The sequence below is a fragment of the Mauremys reevesii genome, linkage group 11, assembly GCF_016161935.1.
Source record: "Mauremys reevesii isolate NIE-2019 linkage group 11, ASM1616193v1, whole genome shotgun sequence".
In the NCBI taxonomy this organism is placed as follows: domain Eukaryota; kingdom Metazoa; phylum Chordata; order Testudines; family Geoemydidae; genus Mauremys; species Mauremys reevesii.
The window spans coordinates 57,073,072-57,099,825 of record NC_052633.1 but is presented as its reverse complement, the minus strand read 5'-3'; the positions used below and the strand labels follow the sequence as shown (position 1 = coordinate 57,099,825).

General features: G+C 37.5%; 1 protein-coding gene across 1 annotated transcript in view; it reads right to left on the bottom strand.

Annotated features, from left to right (window-relative positions):
• LRP1B (LDL receptor related protein 1B) overlaps positions 1 to 26,754 on the bottom strand; it is a 1,239,928-nt gene that overhangs the window by 109,402 nt on the left and 1,103,772 nt on the right. The window contains exons 67-75 of the mRNA XM_039494476.1: positions 23,500 to 23,616; positions 14,966 to 15,072; positions 12,968 to 13,097; positions 10,433 to 10,539; positions 9,956 to 10,088; positions 6,051 to 6,173; positions 3,783 to 3,905; positions 3,394 to 3,531; positions 301 to 471 (exon numbers count right to left, since the gene is read on the bottom strand). Of these exons, the coding sequence (XP_039350410.1) occupies positions 301 to 471; positions 3,394 to 3,531; positions 3,783 to 3,905; positions 6,051 to 6,173; positions 9,956 to 10,088; positions 10,433 to 10,539; positions 12,968 to 13,097; positions 14,966 to 15,072; positions 23,500 to 23,616 (1,149 nt within the window). The remainder of the gene's footprint in view (positions 1 to 300; positions 472 to 3,393; positions 3,532 to 3,782; positions 3,906 to 6,050; positions 6,174 to 9,955; positions 10,089 to 10,432; positions 10,540 to 12,967; positions 13,098 to 14,965; positions 15,073 to 23,499; positions 23,617 to 26,754) is intronic.

Genomic DNA, 26,754 nt, shown 5'->3' with positions numbered 1-26,754 from the left:
CATTGGTGTGGCCGTGGGCACTGGTACATCTCAGTCCCTTCTATTCTTTGTCTCTGGCACATAATAGTTTTGTTGGGCTGTAAGACTTTGTTCTAATTTCAGTGGTTGGTTTTAGTGTGTGGGTGCTGCATGGTGTTGGTGCCCGGTGATATTCAGAAAGTCATTCTAAATGATCTGGTGGTGCCTTCTGGCCTTAAACTCTATGAGTCTAAAAGCAATCATTTAATTTACTTAGTCAAAGGATGTAGAAGAATTACAATACAAAGCTTTAAAAAAAGCTGCAAAGGAAATATACTGTACCTTCACACTGCCTATTCCTCCTGTTTCTCTGAAATCCAGGCTTACACCGACAGAAAACAAATGATTTTGTTTGATTACAGTATGCATCATCTCCACAAGGATTCACATCAGCTTCACAGGTATATTCAGTGGGACCTATGGGAACAGACTTAAACTGGTAACATGGAATATCTATAAATGGTAAAATAATTAATTGTTAGAATTTCTCTTGTACTTTTTTGTGATGCATTCTATTTAATTAAACACATTTGACTATAACTACTAAAGCTGCTTGAATAGAACAAAAGATTTCTGAAATTTTAAATTCACTTCAGTCATGCTCACAATACTTCTGTGTTTAATTTCAACAAACATTTATGCAACTGATTATTATTGGCAAAAATATTTCAACAAGGTGTTTGTGGAAATGGACTGTTAAATTCTCACATATGGCTGTCCACAAATGAAGTGCCTGAACTCTCATCCAGTTAGGGAACAGAAACAATACCATGTTTCTTATCTACCCTACCCAACTAATCAACACTGATAGATTATGGCATATTTGCAGATAACTACATTTGTGATCACGCCAAAACATTTTTAAAAACCACAATCACACATACAAAAATCCTCTCAAACATCTCTGAATAACAAACAAATATAGGAAATTGCAAGCTGGCTGTGGATATTCCACATGCAAAAGAAGAAGCTTAGTATGTCAGATAAATTATTCATTTTTTGTCACTCACCTTTAGTAAATATCCAGTTGTATTTTAGCAGTGGGTATTTTACTGATTATATGCATTTGTTCAACTATGTATGATACAATCCATCCATATAACTAACATGTAAGAACCTTAAACTTTCTTCCATTCTGTGGGGAACTCTAACACTAAGTTCCGGTTAAAAAACAAACACACACTCATATTCTGCAGGACGAATGAATTTTAAGATTACTGTATAACAAATACTTTTATTTCACTATGGCTAAAATGATACCAAAACCATAAAATAGTGGTACACATCTTTATGTGTATCATTTTTTTTATTATTATGGAGGCTACACAGCATAAGAACAAGCTCAAGAAGAATTATTGCAGCATCCACTAGCACATTAATTAAGTATCTCTTGGTATTTCCATGATGAATCTTTGCAAAGCTTGTCCATTGGTACACCCCCTCTCTGGCTAAGGAGATGGACATGGTTATAGTCGAGTGGGCACTAAGTTTCAGTGGACAGGAAACTCTGTAGCTTTGTAAAACTCCTGGATAATGAACTTTATCTATTTGGCTATGATATATCTGGATTTCACTGTACTCTTGAAGAGAAGGAAAATAGATTCAGCTTCTTTCTCAAATCTCAGAAAAGGTTTTTTCCTTTCCTTTCCTTTAGTTCCAAGTTGTGATAAACTTGAAAGGGAAGAGTCCTGAATAAGTAAAAGGGGGACAGAATTTTTGGAAAAAATAAGGGTAAGTGTGAAGGACCAACTTATTACTACACAAGACTGAACATGGAGGACAGTGGAAAGCTCTCCCATTCTCTTGACTGAGGTGACCATTACCCAGGAAACTATTTTCAGAGACTTGCATGGTGACAGGTATCAAGTTTTTTCATGAAGTTGATGGATTTCCACTTCATACAGATAAATGAAGTGCCTTGCATGGTGACAGACTCGAATGAGAAACTGCAGAATTTGAATTAATTTGCAAACTTGACACCATTAAATTAGGCTTGAATAAAGACTGGGAGTGGATGGGTCATTACACAAAGTCAAACCTATTTCCCCATGCTAATTTTCTCCCCTACTGTTACTCACACCTTCTTGTCAATTGTTGGAAATGGGCCATCCTGATTATCACTAAAAAGGTTTTTTTTTTCTCCTGCTGATAATAGCCCACCTTATCTGATTACTCTTATTATAGTTAGTATGGCAACACCCATTTTTTCATGTCCTCTGTTTATATACATCTTCCTACTGTATTTTCTACTGCATGCATCCAATGAAGTGGATTTTAGCCCACAAAAGCCTATGCTCAAATAAATTTGTTAGTCTCTAAGGTGCCACAAGTACTCCTCGTTCTTTTTATGTTGAGAGAGAGAACTGCAGAGCCTCAAAGAAAGATTTATACAATCTGAGAAGGTCCAAGTTCATACTCCTCAGACTTCACAGGAGAACTAACTTGAGGGTGGAGAAAGGGATAAGGATCCCGACATAAGATTACTCTAAAAATCATACTCTTGACAGAGAACCAGAATCTCATAGAAATGCCTGTTCATATAAGACTCTCAGTTTGCTTGTCATATCAAAGAAGTTTGAAAAAGCCTGAATAAATGTATTATCAGGCTTATCCGACTAAACCTTTGATCAAATTTGTCCATCCCACAAGTTGCAAGGACATAAATGGAAAAATGAAGAGATTGGCTGTGAAAGCCACTCTCATACATTCTAGAATTATTCTAGCTCATATTGAGTTAATTATAGCTGCATGAATTTAGGAAACAGCTGGCTTTCTTAGCATATACTGCAACCATCCTAAGAAAACAACCCCAATGCCACAAGGTACTATAATTTAATGTATTTTCTGCACAATAAAAGTATGTTAATAAAATGTAGGTGTATGAAAGTTATTAGCCTATTTAATTTATTTAAATAAAATATATCTGACTCTAGAAAGTCCTGAAAATCTGTACTACCAATGTTTGGATGATTTTTTTTAGTCAGCTTAGTTTCAGTGATTTTGTTTCAGATCAAGAATTTCATATCATAAAACCTTTTTATTTATCTTGATAGAGAAGAATAAGTGTGAAATGAAATATAATCAATTTAAACAGCTAAACCAGCTCAAAATAGATTGAGTCACTCCTTGGAGGGTCAGAGATTTCTTCTCTGTAGCAAATAACTATTATCTTGAAAAGTTGATAATGTTCTTCATATTCTACTTTGAACAGTTAGTGTCAGCTATATTAGTTTGGATACTACTTAGGTTAGCTTTTTCATGTTAATAAAAACTCTATTTTGTTGGGTAGGTTCTGCATGAAAGAATACAGTTTCATTGTATTACTTCTTTTGTGCTACAAGCATGAAAAATTGATAGCTTATCAACCAAACTCACTTATTTTGCATCCTTGCTCATCTGAACCATCTCCACAGTCATCAAACCGATCACACTGCAGCTCCATGGGTATACATTTCTTATCACTACAAGTAAACTCATCCTTTTTACAAGGTTTTGCTTTATACGGGATCTTATCTAAATAATCACAAATGAAAAATCACAAGAAGATTAGCAATTCATATTGTTTAGAGTACTTGCACATAAAAATGGAAATGACCATGAAGCATTAAAGAGTTGCAAAGATGTCAAGCCTAATTGTCTTGAGAGTTAAATTATGACCCAAAAGCTTTCAGTTAAGCTTTTCATAAGTACAATTTAATCTTTGTAATAAAATTTGCCTTTATCTGCTTTTTTAATCAAATGCCTTAAAAGGTAAATTCACCTACCACAGTGATCTTCATCTGAGTTATCACCACAGTCATCAATCTCGTTGCAAATCTGTTCAGGTCGCAGACAAACCCTGTTGTTTCTACATCGGTAGGGTCTTGTAGGTGGGCATGGAAATTTGACTGTATAAAGAAAACATCAGATAGCAGCCATTAACATAGAATAATAACAATCTTTTGTACTTGTGCACAAGCATCCCTCAGTTGCTCAAAAAGCTTACTGTCTTTGTGTTGGTGCCTCCTTCCAGTGTGGTAAATAAGCACTGGATGTGTAAGTATTGCATGATTTTATGCCCTCCTGGTGTGATGAGCTGGCATTTAAGCAGTTGTTACTTTATGAACATTTTATTATTTTACAAGGCTGAAATTAGAATTTTGGGGAGGGCAAATGAGATAATTTTTAAGGTTGTAAAATAATTTAGTTGACTTTTTAAAAAAAAAAAGGAGGCAGGATATTTTGGAGTTGCTCAAAACCTTATATAGTGTTGAAGAAGAGCCCAGTTGCTTATGCTAACAATTACATAAGTTGTCAATAGAGAGCTGGAAAATGTTCATAGTGGAAAAACATTGGCCAATTCGAGTTTCTACCTCTTTCCCTACACTTAAACTTACAAGAGATAAAAGACATCTGCTAGAAAAATATAAACATTAACAATCTTAAATAAATTAGTTAATAATACATATATTCACAATTCTTTTAACCATAGATCTCAAATGACTTTACAAAGGGGAGTAAGTATAATTGTTCCCATTTTATAGGTAGGAAAGCTAAAGCATAGAGTTGGAGTGACTTGTCCAAGGTCATGAAGCACTCGCACAGCTTGGACCATAACCCAGGGTCTCTTGATTCCTTTTTTCCATGTATTTATCACATAATCTCACCATCTCTATATTGTTTCCTCTTTCCTGCCCTCATCATTTTGATGTATTGTTTTCTAGTGGTTTATTATGCTCTCACTTTCAGAAGCAATCTCTCTCTTTAATTGGTTTATGTTGTTCATATTTGCCCCATTCTCAATTTTCCATGCTTGTGTCATTTTTCATGTCATAGTGTCTTTGCTTTTTGTCATCTTTCTGTTATTTCTATCCCTCCACTCACTGGGATCAATGTTTTATTTTTTCTCTGCTAACAGTGATGACCACTGCTGAATCTTGAGAGTCAGTTGGGACCTCCCTTCCTGTACTCGCTCATAGACCAGAAGCTGAGCAGGCTGTCCTGCTGATCCGTCCCTCAGTGGAAGCCACACAGGTTGCTTAGAGGAGCTGGTTCAGTTGCAGGTATCTAGTTGATGGCACTAAGGGCTCATGACAAAGCTAGTTTCACTTATGAAAGCTCCAGTAAACACTCAGATTGTTTAGGGCTCTACTCTAAAATTGAACAAGTTGTAGTGAAAGATTGGTGCTTGCATGTCCATTAAACTCCAAATCCTCTAGGAAAAGATGGGTGAGGCTTAGAGGTATTTATGTAGGAGGAAGATAGTGGGAAGCAAAGTGAAGTAGGGTCCAGAGCTGGTTCTAGTGGGAAGCTACCCCTGGGAGATATGCAGCTGACTGTCCTCTGATCCTGGTTTTCCTCGTTGACACTGCCTTTCCCAGCTCCCCACCACCCCAGCCTCCTAACTGCTTCAAGAAGCAGAGGAAGGGAGTGAATCCAGGGGGGCAGTCTCAGTGAGGTTAAGGGCCTCCCGTCTACCACAGACCCAACCCTAGCCATAGATCTTCCCCAACTCCAACCTAACCACCTCCCACACCCTCCTGCAGCTCAAGGACCATCCCTCTGCCCTGGAACAAATGGCTGCACTTCCACAATGCCCCTCCTCCTCTGACTCCTGCTTTGGCTGGGGTCCAAGGCACAGCAATGGTCCTGGGAGTGTTATGAGTTCATTTATTCTTGGTAAATGGAAGTGACTTCTCCAATACTGACTCAGAGATGTACCAGAGTAATTGTAAACCCCATTTGAAAGAAAAAAAATAGGTATTTGCTTATTGCCATTTCTGATTTTAAAATCTCCACTGGACTGTAAAATAATATAATTTAATATGTTTTTTTTTTATCTAACCCTACTGTTTTTATATCCATATTTAATACAAACCTTTAAAAGTCAAAAGAGGAAAAGCATAACTTATTTAGAATCTTGGACAGAAAAGACATAGTGAAGTGAGTTCTATATATTCCTAAATTGAGGGTTGTAAACTGTACATATTTCTACTTCACTAATTCACTTCAGTGCCACGGAATACAAAGCATTAAAATAACAAAAGGCATACCACACATTTCAGGGACTTCATCTGAGTTGTCTCCACAGTCATCTTCTCCATCACACACCCAAAAATGGAGTTTACAAAGTGAATTGTTGCACAGAAACTCATCGGCTTTACATATATTTCCCCCTTGAAGAAATAAATAAATTGTGAACTCATGGTATAAATAAAACAAATACACCCTATTTTCATTTGTCCATATTCTGCTGTAAGATAATGAAACATGGAGCATTATTTAAAGGGCCAAATCCCATGGGGAAGGCTTGGGAGAGGCTTGCAGAAAGGGGAGATGGCCATTCAATACATTTTCCCCAACATAGCATAGCCACTCATTGCTCTTTCTTTGCTTTGTGGCTCCTGTAATGGAGCCAAGTTCAGTGTGACTTTGAGGGGCTAAGGCAGGAAAGGAGGTACAGGAGTCAGGAGACAACCACCCCATGTAGCGTGTTCCCCTTGAAGTTATTCAGCCTCTATAATAGTTGAAATATCTTAGAATCATAGAACCATAAAGTTAGGAGGGACAGAAAGGGTCAGATAGTCTAAGCCTCTGCCAAGAAACAAGATTTGTTGTGTCTAAACCATCAAAGACAGATGGCTATCCAGCTTCTTTTTGAAAACCCCCAGTGAAGGAGCTTATTTTAATCTTCTATGCAGCTTTTCTTTATTGCAGAAGAGTTCTGAGGGCAAAGGACTTGAGTACATCAGGACACAATGCTGCAAGGTGCAAGTGGAGAAACAAAAAGAAAGATTCCAGGTTTGTCCTAAATGGATTGTGAGGTTCCAACTTTGGCTCTCCATTCCTCCTCCTAAATCCACTCTGCCACAGACCATATATTCCAGAAGTGATAGAGCAATAGAGCATAACAGCCCAACAAACACCTTTTGTGTCTTTTCAGTAACAGAGTGGACGGGTTGGGTTTGCTTGTTAATTCAGCTAAAAAAGGACCATTAAGAGACACGGGACAGAAGTTACTTTATATATTATATAAGCTTAATTCTAAAAGTCTAAGTATTTATGGTATTTCCTCCTTTTCCAATATGCCGGACTCTTTCTTGAAGTGGTGTAACTTGTATTCTACTAAAAACACTTCAATCAGCATTTAGATTATTAAATATGTTGTTCATTATTTTGTTCATATATCAATTATATCACAATACAGAATTGATTTTCTTTATCAAATTAACAAGAAATTTAGTAAACAAGAACAGGTGTTTGGGTTGTTTTTTTTTTAAACGATTAAGAACATTAGGTAGATTGCCATGCATACAGAATACAAACAAAAGAATAATTTTCCATGTTTACTAGGTTTTCAGTTCTCTAACCTAAGTAATATAGTCATTTCTGTTTTGTTCAAGGTTTTTAATAATCCATCCACTTTAAGTTTTCACAATAGAAACAGATGTTGTAGTATTAAGAACAGCTTCTGACTTCTTGTATTCATTTGTGGTAGCAATAGCTAGTGAAATGACAGGCTTAGTTGCTATTTCAATTTAAGGATCAACACTATTTATCTGTTTGAATATCTATTTAATTGACAATAACTCCCCATTCTTTTAAAATATGCTAAAATGTTTGAAAATTTCTCTTTACAAATCACCTTTTTTATGAGTTGCATACAGGGGTTTCCCCCCTTGACCACTACACAAGTCATCAGTTTTTTTCTCCTTACATAATATAGCAGTTACTGACATCTGCTTGACTCTTTAGGAGGGTTCTCAAAGAACTGTTAGAGTCACTTTATATTTTCATTTGCACTCTGGACTTGTTTAAACTTTGACCTTCTAGGATGCAAATTGTTTTCAAATGTGAAAAGTGTAACTTATATTGGTGTAAACAAGCATCAGTCAGTTTGGACTAAACATTTGATGAAGTGGGATTTGTTCTGTTTTGTGCTTTACATAAAAAGACAAAGTATTGCTACCTGTTTACACTGCATCACATTGTTAAAGCGGTATAACTAAAGCACATAAAAAGGTAGCTTTAACAAAGACAAAAACTATTTCTTTACACTTTTAAACTTTATTGATCAGTTTCTTATAATGATTCATGCTTCATCACTTGCAAATGTGATACCCTCCTTACTTAATATTTCTGTTTCCCTTTGTAATTTTAAATACCCTCACAAAACATCCCCTTTTCCTAGTTTTAAAGCTACTTATTCTAATGATTTGACTTCTTTCATTTTCTTCTTCTAAGTCCAATATTTTGTTCTGAGTAAAGATAACAGTTGCTGACTTGTTTGATTATGTTGTTGGTTATTTGTATTATTTTGTATTGCACAAGGTCTTTGAAACTAATAGAGTTTGTTAGAAGTATTGTAAATTACTCTTTTTTAGTATGATCAATGTAGAATGTTTGTATCAAATCAAATAGCTTAATTAAGAACAATGGTCTTGATTAAACTCCTCATTCTAAAAGAAAGGATGCTGTTGGCAAAGCTGTTTACGTGAGGAGCCTTTAATCTTGGAAATCACTTCCCCCTGCCATTTGCTGACCTTAATGATACCTTGAAAATCTAATCTTTTCACCCCAGCTGGTGGAGGATCGAGTATGGTGATGATCTGTATATATGTTTGGGGTACTTTATTTATTTCCACCCACAGACACACACTTTACAATGGGGACAGCTACCAGACACCAAAGCCCACACATTCTAAGCTTCTGAGGCGTCCTTTAACTCTCTTAGGCTTATCTTTCATTCTTATGAAACTTAAGAAAGAAATTCCCAATGACATTTCTATTGTGGCACTCATATTATCCCTGCCAGTTAGGTGATTAACATTCATCACGTTGGCTCATCATTCATGGTGGTAAATAATGATAAGGAAAAGTCAATTCTGCATAGATGTCTGGATCAAATGGTAAGCTTGGCTCACTTGAACAACATGCATTTTTATACAACTAAATGCAACACCATTCATCTGGGAACAATTAATTTCACTATCGCTTTTAGGATTGGGAACAAGTAGTTGCCAAGATGCTGAATCATGCATTTTTCTTGTTAAGACTTGATTATGCTTTGCTTTACTCTCCTGTGACACACAAGACTCTATACATTACACTTACTGAAAAAAGTCACGTGTTGGAGGCTGGCATCCCTATAGTGACAGAGTTAAGATTGTAGTTTGTGGTGTATGGTACTTGAGGCAGTCATTACGTGGAGGATTAGAGCATAAGTACTGTTATGTGGTTTACCTTTTCATTTCTATCCCTCTGGAGGAAAATTGTGTGCAGAAGCTTTTTAATGATGTTCTATTTGCTTTTACTATTTCAACCTTGCCTTAATAAGTGAGATTAGTATGGGATTTGTCAGTGCTCAGCATCTGTGAAAATCAGACCTTCTATTTAGGTGCCTAATTATGTATTTAGAAGCTTGATTTTAGGCTCAGATTTGGACCTAACTATTTAACACTTAGGTCCCAATACTCCAACTTGTTCTTTGTGGGTGGGCCCTCTACTGTAGAGCCCCTAAATGGCACAGGAGTCCACCCACATGGAATTAGTTGAAAGATTGGGGCCTTTATTTTTTTCTGTTTTGTTTTACTTTGCAGCTTGTTTGAAAAATGTAGAGCTCTGTATATTAATGTTGCCTAAACTGGCTATAAACTATCGACTTTTTTAACATTCTGAATTTTCTTCTTTGATAATACTTGTGCTGAAGGCACATTGTTTTCTTTCCCATGGAAGAAAAAACTGTTATACAAAGTGAAAGAATTAAGCAGCATGATTGTGACATTGCAGCCAGGCATTTGAGGAACAGCTGTAATGTCTTTGTAAGAAGGGATCACAGAGCCTTCATTTAATCCACTTTAGTATGCTCTGGGGTGCTGCTAATTTATTATAGGCTTAAATATAAATAAGTAGAGAAAAATCGAGAGTTTACCATTTAGGGACAAGAACAACGTCTCACCTCTTTCACAGTTGTCTTCATCACTGTCATCCACACAGTCATGGATTCCATCACATAGCCATCTGATGGGGATACAGTGGGCCTTATTTTTGCATCGAAACTGATCTTCTTTACATTCTGTTACACAATCCATCTGTTTAAATACAGATGTGTACTGCATTATTCATTAACAATAACAATACAGTTATAGACAGACCAAGCAGAATTCTTCAAGGCTGTTAGAATTTAATTGCCCTGGCTGCTGCTGCTTCTTTACTATTAACAATACAATTGAAATTGCTACTGAATTTCAGGTCGAGATCTGGAATATAAATGTTCTGATATTATATGTTTGCATATTTTGCTTTATCATTTGGTGGTGAAAACACTGGGCTCATGGAATTAATTCTTGTTTTATTAATTTTCAGTGTCTAAACTTGTTGATTGTAAACCTCACATCCGATGGTATAAGGGGCTCAAAAGAAATGCATCAGTTACCTCATCAGAGCCATCAGCACAGTCAAATTCTCCATTACACCTCAAAGATGCTGAGATACATCCTCCACTGGCACACACATACTCGCTTGAAGAGCAGGTTGGAGATGCTAATTACAAACATCAATTTTAGCATTAGCAATTCATAAATAAGTAACTTCATATTTCAATGTTAGTATTAGGTAAACCATATTAGATAAACAAATATTTTGTTGTAATTTACAATATTTTGTGAAAATTCCATAATCTATAATTATGGTGCCTGTTTTGACAAAAAAGAAGTTGCTCTGCTCCTTAAAGGCACTGTTAAAAAAGTTGCAAGTGTATTTTTTTTATGGCAAAAGTACTTTTTTATTGTCTTCATGCTCCGAAAGTTCTGAGTAACAGACAACAGGATGTTAGTATGGAAACCTCTTAGGCAACCTTGACCACAGTGATAACTACCTCTATCACTCTAATATAAATGTGTATTTTCAAAGAGAAACAGTAACATAGAAATACAATAGCAATAATAACAACAACAAACAACAACAATAATAATAAAATTAAGTAAAACATTTGCACTAATATACCATCTTCCGGCTAAAGGATCTCATACATTTTGATAGCTAATTGGGATTTAAGTGACCCACAGGTCTTGTGCAGGCCCTCTGTAAACAAGGGAATTTTATTAATTAATTAATTAAGCACAATTCAGATCTCAGGCCTCTCAATCCCAGCACTGGTTTTAGGGAGGTGTGTGGTCATGATGGATGCTTTGGAAGCCAACTTTCTGGGGTAACAAATCATCATATTCAGGGATTCCAAACCCTTCCCCTGCCTTTTTGTTTGTTTGCACATTTTGAGTGGGGTGGACACCAAAAACATTTTCCACTCTAAGCAAGATATGAGGTGAAGGACACCATACATTTAATACAAACGATCTGAATAATCTAAAGAAAATGTGTAGTAAGAGTAGAGTATAATTTGTATTTATACTGCATCAGAATTGAGAGAGGCACTTTATACTGTAAAAATGACAAGGTTCTCATCCCAAAGACTCCACATTCTAAGGCACTCAGTTATGCATACCCAGATCTGTGGGTATGGGCCCTGGTGCCTCTGCAGAGTAGGAGTGACTTCAGTCAGACTCTGCATGGGCACAAAGGTCAGCACTAGCAAATTACAGTACAGGATCAGGACAATACACAATGAAACTAACAAAAAATTACATGCATCTTGTATATTGTTTCCAATATAAACATCAGAGGTAGAGGGTAATTTGACAAAAAACAAAACAGCTCATGTATTTTTTTACAACTGTACAGAATAATATAAGGTAAATAGAACATCTCTTCTAAATTTTAATAATGAATACTAATATTATTAATAATGCATAACCCTAACATCTGAAGATCTTATAGTACCTTATTATGCTTTAAACACCACAGTCCTTATATGAGGCAGTTAACCATTATTATCCCAATTTTACAGCATGGAAAACTGATTAAAAGGCAGACTAAATGTCTTGCCTAGTTTTACACAGGAACTCTTGTAGTAGAGCTCAGACTAAAAATGCTCGAACTCTTCTCCTAGTATCATATATGCACCACAGGACAATATTTCCCCCCTTCTCCTACGCCTTCTGTTTGCTTGCTCTGTGGATGCCCAGCCGCAAGCAGCAGTAACAATTTAGTTCACGAGCACTGTGGTTTGCTGCACCCAGTCCTCAAGCATACCATGTCATTCAGGGATATAAGCCAGGGGTTCTCAAACTGGGGGTCAGGACCCCTGAGGGGGTCACAAGGCTATTACATGGGGGGTTGCAAGCTGTCAGCCTCCATCCCAAACCCCGCTTTGCCTCCAGCATCTATAATAGTGTTAAACATATAAAAATGTGTTTTTAATTTATAAGGGGGTGTGTGTCTCACACTCAGAGGCTTGCTATGTGAAAGGGTTCACTAGTAAAAAAGTTTGAGAATCACTGGTCTAAGCCATTGGGATGGATGGTCAGACCCTAGGAGCTCTCTAATTCGTATCAGGAAATGTAATGTGAAACTAAATCAGTTTTGCAGAAATTCTTTGCAAAAAGGAGCACATATACAACAAACCAATGAATTTTCTACTGAGCCATGTGCCTGTTATTTCTGATATCAGTCATCTTGATTTGTTTACTCACTTTGGGCAGGTCTACACCAAGGGCGGGAGTCGAACTAGGGTACGCAAGTTCAGCTACGTGAATAGCGTAGCTGAATTCGAAGTACCCTAGTTCGAACTACTCACCCGTCCAGACGCCACGGAATCGAAGTCCGCGGCTCCAAGGTCGACTCCGCCACCGCCTTTTGCAGTGGTGGAGTACCGAGTCGACCACGGCGCTTCCGGAGTTCGAACTATCTCGTCCAGATTAGACGCGATAGTTCGAACTCCGAGAAGTCGAACTCACCGCGTCGACCCGGCTGGTAAGTGTACACTAGCCCTTTGTCTTTTCTCTTCTTCATATCTTTTTAATACTTTTATTGTTTTTCCTGGAAAATTTAATGATTTGTTATAGACACCTACCTGGTTCACAATTTTTCTCATCATCCCCAAATTTGCAGTCTTCATGACCATCACATTTCCATTTTGCTGATATGCACTGACCATTGGAACACTGGAACTGGTCTTTTGAGCAGCCAGGTTCACAGTATCGCTATTATAAACAAAACAATATAATTGAGTATATCTATTAATATAAAGGAATTATATAAAACATTTGCAAACGTTCAGCCAGTCAGAATGGCTAGGGCCCAGTTCTGCAACTCTTACTCAACAGTGAGAAGTACCTTGCTACACAATAAGATACTACTGATTGTGAGTAAAGATGGTAGAATTGACCCCTTAATTAGCAAAGCACTCTTTAAAAAGGGGTACCCCAGTTTTTGCAATGGGATAGCTTGCACTTCATTTGAGAGTCACTGTTAGTAGTATAATTATGTTGTCCTGATCATAATCTTGGCAGACTTTAACTTGTAAATATTAATGTAATTAACTCCTCCCCCAAACTATTATTAATATATTGATGCCTGTTCTCTATGGGGTGTCTTTACTTAATAAAGTGTTATCAAATGTAATTATTTACTTGTGAAACCATTTACCCTGTATCAAAATATATTAAAAATGTTTAAGCTACTTAGTGGATGCATAAAAATGTTCAATAGTAAAAGATGCTCAAAATAGGATGGCAAGACTAGAAGACTGAAACAAAAAGAATATCAGGGCACAACATCCTCAGTGGTAGCAAATTTCAAAGAAATCGGAGAGAAATGTATGAGATGTAGCAGAGCTATATATAATGATGGGAAACAACAATATTACAGAAAAAAAATTAAAGTTAATTTAACCATGATCAGATACAGCATAGAGCAACAAGCAGATTTGTGTGCATTTATCAGTGTAGGAAGAAGAATTCAGTTATGCTATCAATAAATAGCTTTAGTTTTATATATATATATATATATATATATATATATATATATAATCCTTTAGGACTGCTAATTTTTATATATATATATATATATATATATATATATATATATATATATATATATTTAGTTATATATATATATATATATATATATAACTAAATTAGCAATCCTAAAGGATTCTATAAGCTTAATTTATTTGATTTCTTAGAGCCATTTACAGCTCTAGAGTTATATGTATAATTCCCATTGCTCTCATTTGATAGTTACAATATTTACTCAGTAATATTTCTATATCTGAAATATTGTTTTTACCATCTGCTTATAGCCTGTGCTCCATCATCAAGGGGCTTCATTCCCTTTGTCCATGCAACTGCCACTGCTTTTAATAGGAGTTGCATAAGTTGACTTGAGGTAGAATGTAAATATTAGTAAATCTATAAACCAGTGGTCCCCAACGTGGTGCCCACGGGCGCTACGGTGCCCGCCGGGGCATCTATGTGCACCCATGTACTGGCCAGCGGACAAGCATCTGCCAAAATGCCACCGAGAAGCAGCAGCATGCAGAGGTGTCACTACCGAAACGCCGATGATTTTCGGCAGTATTTCAGTGGTGACGCCTATTAACGTTGCCGCTTCTCGGCAGCATTTCGGCGGATGCTCGTTCACTGGCCCTGGTCCTCAGTGGCTCGTTGTCCGGCGCTCGCCAGACTAAAAAGGTTGGGGACCAGTGCTATAAACAAATCATGTAAATACTGAAATTATCTGAGGCTGAGAAATATATGTACACAGACAGCATGATTGTCAGGTGACTATATTCTGCACTTGCAGCACAGGGAACAGAACCCACAACCTTTTCCTCAAAAAAAAAAAAAAGCTAAATGAGAATTTCTCTTATATATAACTAGTAACAGTTCTATTTTCCTCCCCCTCTCTGTGCATTCACCTGGTGGTTGTGATATCTGATGGTTAAGGATGGAGTTTTTTGTTGCTTCCCAGTGAGCGGGGAGGGAAACAAATCCTGCTTCAGCAAGCTGTATTTTGATCTCAGTTTTGTAAAGGATTTTTTTTTCTTTTTGCCTGTGAAGAAGCCTACCTCATCTGAGCCATCTGCACAATCATAATCCCCGTCACACCAGAATCTCGCAGAAACACAATCTCCATTTGCGCAGAGAAAGTCTTTCAAAGTGCAGGTTTGAGGCTCTGAAGGAAAGAAAATAATTAAATGCTTATAGCCTTAATATTGTTTTGAAACTATACACTTAAGTTCCACAAGGAAGGAATAGAAAATATTACACAAAGCAAACTACTTTTAGCCAAATAAATGTGAATGGTTTTTTAAAAACAGAAAATATTAATCAAAAAGTTGTCATAAGGACTTTTCATATGGTTAAGAATTTGTGCCAAAATAGTCTAAAAATAAAAAATCTTTGATTATGACAGATCCTTAGAAAGAATATCTTTTGAGCTAGCTCATAATTTTTCAAACAACTGTAAATTATGTTTGAAAATGAATAGACTTTACATTAAATTATATTATATTATAGTGCATAACTCTGTACATTGCCAAATGCTTTTAAATACTTATGAGCAGTTGCTATCCATATGCAGAAAAACAATCTACTGTTGGCAGGTTTGTTTTTTTGTTATAACTACTAGTTGTCACCCATTTTATCAAAGGGTCTGTCACAAGACTAGAAATGGAACTATTTCCAGGCCTGGTAATAAGAGGGGGGAGTAGAAAAAAAGGGACCCTAGGACTTCTGTGGCATATTTATACCTTTTTGTAAGTGTATAAATAGTTACGGACAGACCAAGCAGAATTCACATAGGCAGTTAGAATTTTATTGCTGAGGCTGCTACTTTTTTATTTTTTAACTGAGAAGAGGGATTGGTAAGGGTCTAAGATGGAATTGGAAGGAGGTAACTCCAAGTACAGTTGTAGATGGCATGTTCAATGAGCTTGGAGATGAAGGGGAGATGGGATGGTAGTTGGAGAAGCAGATGGGGCCAAGGGTGGGATTTTTGTGAGCAGGTAAACTAAAACATGCTTCTATTCTGGGGAAAGAAATGAATCAGAAGACAGGCAAGAGGTTGAAGAGAAAGGTGAGAGTGGAGGCGAGGCATAATGGGATGTGGGCCCCTGGAGGATTTAAAGGAGAAAAGCAGACAAGAAACTTCTTTATGAGTGATGAGGGAAAAAACAGGTTAGAGTAGAGGAAAAAAAAAATGGAAAAAAGGAGAAGGTCCTATCATATCTCATCAATTTCTTCTTTGAAGAAGTCAGAGGGATCTTGAGCAGAGAAGAAAGGTGCAGGAGTGGGGAGCTCCAGAGGAAGTGAAATGTGGCAAAATGGTTGCTGGGCTAAGGATTGTGGGATAGGATGTGCGTGCGGAAGTTGAGCTGATTAGCTATGGAGATGGAAGAAATTGAGGAAGAGACAGAGTATTCATAGTGGAGAAAGTCCACACGATTGTGGGACTTCTGCCTGAGACAGAGCAATGTGAGCACAGGAGTGAAAGAAGCAGATGGTGGAGGTGAGCTAGGAATATGAGTTAACTGGTGGAACCTTGTGATTAGAGAGAAGGAAATGAATTAGGAATGGTGGACAGCAAACTGTGAAGAATCGATAACTGAGTTAATGGAGGAAAGGAAAGAGGGCAGGGAAGAGGGCATTGAAAGCAGAGACAGTCATGGTTGTTGATGGATTGGGAGTCACTAAAGGACCAGATAGTAGGATGAAGAGGAGAAGGCAAGTGAGTTATGTTGAAAGAGCCAAGGTAGTCATCAGAAAGGGTGAATACAAAAAAAGAGATCTCAGTGATAGAGAAGAATTTGGTGAATACCAGATCAAGTCAGAGGCTGTTTTCCATACGACCTTTCATCTATGTATTGGGAGTCTTAAGTCCAAATTGTCTTGAGAAATTGTTCATCGATGTGGGAGCAAACAAATTATTGCCCAAATCTGAGATACATTTGAACCCTCACACCACTCAGATTACAGACACACTGCCTGTAAGACCTGAAAGAGCAGGTGGTCAGAGTCTCTCTTTTTAATGCAGCTGGTTTCTTAAATTTTACAGATGCGGAAGAGATAATATTGACATGGGACCAAGCTGTTACAAAAGAGAGCTCTAAGAGAAAAAATAGAGGAAACCAGAATTCTAGTGTAAAAATTATGTGCTATTTATTCCTAAAGGACTTGTTCCTTCTCTTCATAAGCAGTAGCTTCTGAGAGTGACTGCTATGAACACCTGTTCAGAAGCTTGGAATGAAACACACCCCATCTCTGTCAGCTCCTGTTGTAATTCCTTGCCACAATAGTAGTATCTACAGATCTTCCTCCTGATTATTTTCTGGGGTCTCAGTCATTTTTAACACCTCTGAACAGAACAGACTTAATCAGACAAACAGAGATGAAGACTAATGAGATCTGCTCTGTGCAAGGCAGAGCAAGGCTGAGTAGTCTTAAGTTCAGTTGGACTGATGCCGAAAATACTGTATCATAGATTGCTCAAACTTGTCACTAGTGAAAATCCACTGAAGCAGAAGTTGATGCCATCCACTCAGAGCAAGAATGAGATCCCAATTTACATGTACAAGACCTAGTAGAGCATTAGTCAGTGTGAATTATTATTGCAAGGATTCCGAAAGAGGGCATTGGGATTTTTTTCTTTTTTCCTATATTATGGTTAGTGACATACTTAGCAGCAAGATATTTTGAAGGATAGCATTCACACATAGATTAGTAGTCATCACTTTTCTCTGAAAACAATAAAGCAATCTAGTAACTGTCATATGACACTTTCCCCTTCCTCCCATATACATAAACTTTCTTTTAAGTGCCAATTGCATCCATAGATCCCCACCTCCTTTAAAAAAAACACTAACTTTCAAAATGGGAACAACATGAAAAAAAATTGGTAAGGCAAATATTTTCAAAAGTAGCTTATGATTCTGGGTGCCTAACTTTCAGAAATGCTGAGCATATTGCTGATCAGAGCTCCTACTAACTGCAACTAAAGTTGGATGCATTTAAGAACTTCTGGAAATTAAGTACAAAGAGTCTCAAGCAAAGCACCCCAAAACTAAAACACCTCATAATCAGAGACTAATTTTGAAAAATGTTGCTCAAGCATTTAAGAGCGAAATACATGTATATTGCCATCAGCACCAAGTAGTCTGACTGTTGAATTCTGCAAGATCCAATGCATCTATTCTTCCCATAAGCTCTGATTTTGCAAGCTGACCTTTGAAGGCAGACCCATGCACCTGTGCACAGCCCCATTATTGCAAAGCTGCTCTGTATTTGTGTAAAGGACAGACTAAGCAGATTGGATTGCAGGATCAGCACCTAAGTGTTCACATGTCACTTCCACTAGGAACATCATGGTGTGAACAGACCTACATTAACTGAACTAGTTCTGAAGTAGTTTTCCATACAAAGAGATCAAATGTTGACACTAGTGGATTTTTCAAGTTTATGTGCATATTTATCTTATTTTTCTTAAATCCACAGTGCATTGTGCATATATTTGAGCATTCCATTGTCATTTGATTCTGTTTCTGCTCAATATGCAATGGATTGGAGGTTCCAAAATATGATAAATTATGTTAAATAATTTGTGGAAAAAGTAATTCACATGCAAATATGTATTTGTCATGTTTCTGTACTGATTTTCAAAATGTAAGCAAATCAGGTTTTTTATACTGATAATGAATTATTTATAACCAGAGTCCCGATGCTGGGAAAAATGCAAACATTGCTTGAAATTCTCATTTGTCAGTTTGGAAAACAAATTTCCAGTGTCTCTGACATGTATCCATGTGATTTATTTGTGGACTTAGAGGGCTACTGTCACATCAATGTACAGAGTGTTACTGAAAGGAACACATATTGATAGTAATAATAGGTATTAACAGAGTAAGTTCCCTACACATAGAATAAAGGGCAGAAACTTCCCAATTCCTTTTTATGTACCAACTCCTTCCTGGGTAAGAGATTCTGTTGGACGACTGGAAAGCACTGGGGTTTTTTCTCCTGAAAACTCACCTCATATAATCACCTATTTCATTTGACTGTATTTCTTTTACAGTCTTGTACCATCTTATACAGTCTGAAAATGCATAAATATGCAGCTTATGGATATTTCCTAAAATGTATACATTTAAAAGGAAAATGAAAAGACCCACATGTAGATCAAGAAATATGAGTTCAGAATATAAAATTTACATTATAAAATTGATTTTGTAGGGTAAATCATCATACTAAATAGCATGCAATAACCAATTATTGATTACTGTGAATAAGAAAACTGCAGACAATGGAAGATCTGATATTGACTGCAAAGGAACAGGATTATGACCTATATTAAAGAAATGTTTAAAAAAAAAAGCTTAGAAATTATTACCTAGCAACAGTAACAGGTATTTCTACTTTGGTTAGTTTCAAGCCATTTTATATTATTTTCCTCATTTTGTTTCAATTTTATATGGATTTTATGTTCTTTGATTAATACCAGTAAAGTGTGCGCTACTTTCCTTTAGAAAGGAACAAGACAGCTGACTGCTTTGGAGTATTCTCTACAATAAAGATTTACCTGAAAAAGAAAATATTTTTTGATGGGGGTAAGCGTGAAGGGAGATAAAAGATGCCCTACACTTTGATTCCAATGTATTCACATTCAGAATTAGGTCACCAGGGCTATAAACTTCTTTACAACCTTCATTTAGTTGTTTAGGACGGGGCACAAATGGCTGATGGCAGACCTCCTTGGATTTAATGTTTTTAGAAGGACTTCCCAATACAAGATTATTCTTCAAGATAGGTATTTTATTGCGAATAAGCTTGGAATGGGTCTGAACTAAAGCCACTGAAGACAACAGAAGTCTTCCTAATGACTTCAGTGAGCTTTGGCTCAAGACCAACAAACACTGTGGTTATCAATTATATAAAAGTTAAGTGAAAGGCTCAAGACATTGGAAAAAAAAAGGTAGTATAGGCTTATGGGTTACAAGGGGTACACAGATAGGGAAAGAGTGATAAAGTTCAGTTACACTGTGCAGGAAGCAGAGTTAAGTCATACTAAAGAATGATTTTCACTACACAGGTATTCCATGTTACATTGATAGTAAATAATTCCATGAAAACCTGTTACACATTTGTTACATTTTCCAACAAATGCTCTATATCACTGCTAATAAAATCCTTTCCCATAAAACCCTGTGTGTCTGAAGATGTTATATAAAGGTAGATGTAAATACCTGAGCTGAATTTCTAGAAGGCAATTAGTGCATTTAGTACCCTTGAGAAACAACTCATTTTCTAATATAACTGCCTGACAAACTCTTTCTAAATTCATTTATGTCGTGAACAATTTATCGTCATATGAAGTGTAATGTATTTTGTCAAATGCTTTTGTACTTCTATTTTCATATATTTTTTGTTTCATTACAATTTGTTCTAGTAATAGTGAGATAGCATATAAAGATTTTTATAAATCTATTTCAAACACAGCAAGGCTAGTTTATACATTTTCCTGAGATATCATGATTTTGTAGGTTAATGCTTCGGGACCAATCTCCTGTTTTTTACTGAGATGCAAAACATATATTTGAGAAACCAAAGGAAAAGCTTTTACAAATATTGAGAAACAGCCAGAGGAGCATATAAGAGTAAAATTCACCATTATGCAGACATCCTGCACAAGGCCTATGTCTCTCAGTTCAGGGTAACTACACCTGTATTCCCCCTTCATGATCCAGCCAGGGCACCCACTCTTAGGCTTCTAGCTTCCCAGTCATCACTTCTCTTGGGAAGAGATGCACATCTCTCTCCTTCCTGAATGGGGTATTTCCAGGCTGTACAGCTCTCTCCACCTACACTGGGAATTCCTCAAAGAAATCAGTCTGTCTAAGCAGGCCTGCTTTACTTTTCACCTCAGGGATGGTAAATAGCGTAATTGCTACAGTTAAATTACCACACAGCTCTTTCTAAGCAAGCATATTTATTCTTGAGGTAAAAGAATTACAGAGAAACAACAAAAGAACCCACATGCATGCTAATAAGCTTACCAGAGATCACACAAACCAGGGCTCTGGTCAGTGAACAGTCCTTCAACACCCACCAAGGGGTTGTGCTGTGGTTACAAGTTCATAACTACCTTGGTTGAGAACAAGCACACTCATGAACCTGAGAGCCACTCCTTTATCCAGTTTGGGTCTCTGAAGAGACTGTGAATAGGTAATCAGCCAGACAATGGGATTTCTCTTCAACGAACAGCTTCAAAAGGATGGATCTGGGGGTGGGTAATTTGCATTCCCTGCCTCCCAGATATTTGCTAGGAATCCCACACAACTTTGTTTGTCTAAGCACATTGTTTCAAAGACTCCTTTGAAGAATATAACATCTCCCGGGGTTTATATTAGCCATATCTCCTCCTCAAAGAAGTTGCATAAAATTGCACAATACAATAATTCAAAAACATTTGCATTCTTAATACAATGAACTCCTAAAATACCTAAACTTAATTCATTAAGGTTTGTCCAAGATATTGCAGGAAATTACCATTTCCATCAGACTGTGTACCACATAAGTCTTGCTTTTTGGATTTAAATGGGAGTTACTCGATACATAGGCTGTGTGTATGTGTGTCCTTTATGCAGGATAAATTTAACCTATAGTCATTAGTATACTACAGATGTCTTTATCTGGGAGTCTAAAGAGCAGCTGAGGACTGAAAGGGAGGTTTAATTAGATCATAAATAAATACCAATTCATGCATAGCAAATTGAAAGTATATATTCATGATACACATGGTATTTTTTCTGCAAAGATTATTAATGACTTAAGATGTTGTATTATTTACTTCTCAAACTTTTAACCCTCAAACTTTGTGTGCATAAAGATAATTTTAGTTTTAGAATATATACTTCTACATTCAAGTTTCTACAGATCCATAACTTAGATGAAGAGCATTTGTAGCTATTAAAGTGAAGCATCCTCCTTTTCTTATGTATGTGACAATCAGCCCACAGACACCAATGGGAGTTTTATTCAAATAATAAGAGAAAAACTACTTGTGTGTAGCCTAGCTCCTCACTTTTAGTTAAACCATGCCTCCTTCTCAGTATCTTGAAACAAATACAAGAGACAAGTGGAACTGGAGATCTATGATGTTTAGAACATGAAAGAATAAGGCCAACTCACATATTATTTGGTTCAGAGGACTGTGTTAGTTCCGAAATCCAAAGAAATCACACTATTTTGAGAGCTGAAATATGGAGAAACTGACTGAAACATTATAACACTAAATGGCCTTTAATGATTAATAGAAGCCATGGAACACTTTCTCCTTTAGACAACACTTTCATCTGATACCTAAATCTATTGTATTTAAACATAGTACTGTACACAAAAGTTTCACATGTGGGAAGTGCCTAAATTATGCCCATAAATCTATATTTAGGATTATAAATTACATGGCCTGATTTTCAGAAGTACTGAGTACCTATGCCTCCAAATGTCTTGAATGTGGATTTGGGTGCCTAAATTTTGTCATCTACTTTTGAAAATTCTGACCAAAATGTTTTACTTCACAGGGACTGACTACAAATAACACATTCAGATCTCTGAAGAGAGGACATGAGGTCTTCCACACTGACTGGCAAAAAGCCAAGCATGTAGCCTTTTTTTGGATGTTATAATAAAGAAAGAAAAAAGGATAAGAACCCAGCTATTAAATTGTGGGGGTAGCAGTACAAAGCAATGTATGGGACTCTGTCTCTAAAATGCCTAACAATGATATTGGTGGCTAGATGTTGCCCCTTTGACTCATCATTACATTTCAGGGCTCAAAAATGAAAGGAACTCACCCCTTTCTGTGAAGATGTCACATATTATTCAGCTAAAGCTGGTGTTACATGTCTTTATTGGGAGTAGAAGCTAGCTCATACATTTCAAAATGTATGCAAGAAGCCCTCATCTTCACTCCATATTCACAGTGAGGAACAAGGTGAATTAGTCCCATCAGATTTAATGGGGACCAATTTTTGAGTAATGTGAATGTCAATGTGAATAAGGACTTCAGAAATGAACCTGATTAGATTTAAAATATGGAAGTTCCCCTACTGAATATACAAAGTGTAACAGGCTGGAAGTGTTTGCCTGAAAAACCTCCCATTGTTCACAGGTATCTATGCTCTTGGGAAAGTGTTATGAGGGTTTGCTGACTGCATGATGCTTCTGACTCATGGATATACCTGAATACAAGAAATATGGGAGTGACCCTCACACAGAGAAGTCAGATTAGCGATCATCAGTTTTTAACTTGCTCTTCACTTACCCTCTAACGATACTGTCATATGTCAAGGGTTCCACTGCATATTCATATTTTACAGAATAGTGCATGATACTCTCTTAATTGGCTACAGATCTTTATGGAAATAATTCAAATATGAGACTTTCAGAGTCATCGTTTTGGATTCAGGTCAACTGATTCTGAATGTGCCAGACTAAATGTGACTACAAATGACGATGCAAAGAGTAGGATAGATAAAATCAAATGGACAGCTTATCAGCATAAAAAAAGTTCCTTGTGTTTATTGAATAGGCTGCAAGATTTACTTACTGCAGTTTTCTTCATCTGAATTATCACCACAATCATTTTGGCTGTCGCATCTCCAGTGATCTGGAATACAGTTGTTGTTTTTGCACTGGAATTCATGAGGCCCACAGGTCTTTTTATCTGCAATGAAGATGCTACCATTTGCATCAATGTATTCCATAAAGGCAGAACTTAAAAGACTGCTACTAAAAGGGGTGGGATAATAATATTCCAAGATATACGACACTCATCAGTAGTGCATTCAGCAACATGACTACACATCTGTCACATGCTTCTCAAGATTCTATTGACCCATGACCAAAGCAACACTAATTATCATAAAATAAAAAAAAATTGTAAGCAGTGTTTTTGTAGCCATACCGGTCCCAGGATATTAGAGAGACAAAGTGGGCAAATATCTTTTACTGGACCAACTTCTGTTGGTGAGAGAGCTCAAAAGCTTCTCTCTCTCACCAAATGGGTCCAATAAAAGATATTAACTCACCCACATTGTCTAATAAAAAAAAATTGTCAGCTTTCAGTTTGGATTTGATACAGGAAAACGAAGACATTTTTAATTGATAAGTGGCTGTTCTGAAGCTTTTTTGAACTGAAGTAATGTGAGAAGTTGTATTACTCATAACATTTCAAATAAAAACCAAACAAACACGAGGTATAAATGCCACAGTATTCCACTGTTGCTAATGGTAGAAATTGTGAAACTGCTCCAAATTCAGAAGTAATGTGTATATTAGTGTAAAAGGGTCTAACTTAGATTCTCTTAGAGCTACTTATACCCATTATATTGATAGGTCATGGACTGTAAATTGGTACAAATTACACAGAGAAATAGGATGATGTAAGAAAGTATTTATGAATATGTTGAACAGCAGTGGTCCAAGTTCAGACTCCTGGGGGACATCATTTACCTCTCTCCATTCTTACCACTTATTCCTACCCGTTGTTTCCTATCTTTTAACTGAAGTGCCTGGCAATGCTTTCAGGATCATCTAACAATCCTTAATTTAATTTAAAAACAAGCCTTTTGTTATCTTAATCACACTGACTCTGTTTATAAAAAAAAACCAACCAAAAAAAAACCTCCCTGCCCCAAAGGCAGAAGTGAGGAGCTGCACAGAACTCACCACTAGGGCTTTGTGTTTGTCACGGAAGTCATGGAACTCACAGATTCTATGACTTCCTGAGACCTCCGGGACTTCTGCAGTGGCCAGTGCACAGGCTGCTCTGGGGGAAGCCACACCAGCTGCTGCTGGAGCGACTCTGCAGTCAGCCGCTCAGGTGGCTCCGCAGTCAGCCGCACCAGGCCCTCCTCCCTGCAGGTGGTGACACTGGTCCCCCAGAGCACTCCCCCCCGCCAGCTGCTGGTGCTACAGGCTCCCCCCACCTCGGCAGTGCCCCCCTCCTAAGATTCAATCAGGGATATTTATGGTATAAGTCATGGACAGATCACAGCCCATGATTTTTTGTTTCTTGCCTGTGACCTGTCCATGACTTTTACTAAAAATACCCATAATTAAATCATAGCCTTACTCATCACATATTACACTCACGCTGTATTGCAGTTAAGAGCTCTGTCTAGGGCTAGGGTGTGTGCTGTGAACAGACCTCAGGTATGAAACTCACGGGGAGGGGAGGCTAGAGCCCTTCCCCAAATGGCACCCCTGACTAAACTATAGGCATATTTATGCAACAGAGTACAAAGTGCTATATTGACCAATGGGTGTCTTACACTTATAATGCTACAATTAATTGGAGCTATACCCACACATCTAGTGAAAAACGTAGCATTTTCCCATACTTTTGATTTAATCACTCACTGCATCAGAAAGAGGATGTCTGCAGTATATAAAGCAAAACTGAAATTAGTTTTATTCAGTCAGTATGTAGGATTTTGAAACAAGCATTTACACTCACAACATATGATTATGGATAAATCCTTTTGTGGATGCATGAGCATTTCTGAACAGCAGCAGCAGGACTCTTCCAATGGGATGCAGCTATTTTTGTGTTTCGTTTGCATTTTGATTTTTTTTTCTGTTGTACTTTATTCTTTCAGGTTCAAGGGAGAGGGGGAAATGATAGTGAAAAAAATTACCAGTGGCATATTTTCTTTGCATAAAAGTACATCTATAAGAAGTTTGCTTTATAAAAGCCACAGTGACATTTTTAAAATTACATGTCAGTGCAATGGAATTTCAAGGGGAATTTCTTGAATTCCCATTAGGGCTGTTTTACAGAATGTTAGTTTAGATCCTGTGACGCCAACAATGTCCCTTGAAGTGTTTAAATTAAGTGGTCATGAAGAAGAGGGACTAATAAAAATAGCTTGAGTCAGGCATACTCCTCTGCCTGTGAAGTGGATAGGGCCATTACATGAATTGCAGAGATTGCATTTGATGTCGTGCCCCGAACAGCTGCTTGCTGTGCTTGTGCTTCAAGTCTGGCTTTGTGCAAACCTAGGAACTGGAATGAGGTATCAACATAGGCACCAGATTTGTACAATTTTTGATGGTGCCCAGAATGAGTCCAAGCAGAGCCATCCTGTCCATAGGACGGACTGGGCGAACCGGACCAGACCCTGTGCTTCAGGGGGACACATGGTCCAGGGTGGCCTGGGAGGTTAGAGGGGGGCCTGGTGCTGGCAGCAGCGAGTGACCTGGCCCCAGCCTGCCCCTGCTGTCCCCTCTCCCATTCTGCCCCTCCCCACAGACCTCCACCTCGCCTCTTTCCAGCTTCCGTCCCCTCTCCCAAGCGATGCTGGGAGCCAGCAGGGTGGAGCGGGGTGGGCTGGGGACAGGTTGCTCACTGCTGCCAACGCCAGGCCCCCTGGTAACCCTCCAGGCCGCCCTGGACACTGTGTCCCCATGAAGCGCGGGGCCCCCAAAGCACAGTAAGCCCAAACATTGGTGAAGCCAGGCCCACGTTCCTAAATATTGGTGGAGCACAGGCACCACGGGCCCATATGGATATCAAAATAATTTTTGAATGTGATTTAGCATGAGTATATATTCTGGTCTCTAGTAGTCTTTACCTTTAAAGATCTTCCCCATCTTGACAGGCCCTACCTTGCTGATCCAGTAGTGTATTGCTGCAGTGCTACTCCTGCCTTTGCTCCAACATTCCCAGCCATTTCTACCCACTAGTTAGCTTCTCCATCAAACATTTCACCATTTTCTCCTATGCTGCTTCTTGCACATGGGAAAACTCATCGATAAAATCCATATACCCAGTACTTTTTCCTTTTTCAAACCTCTCTTT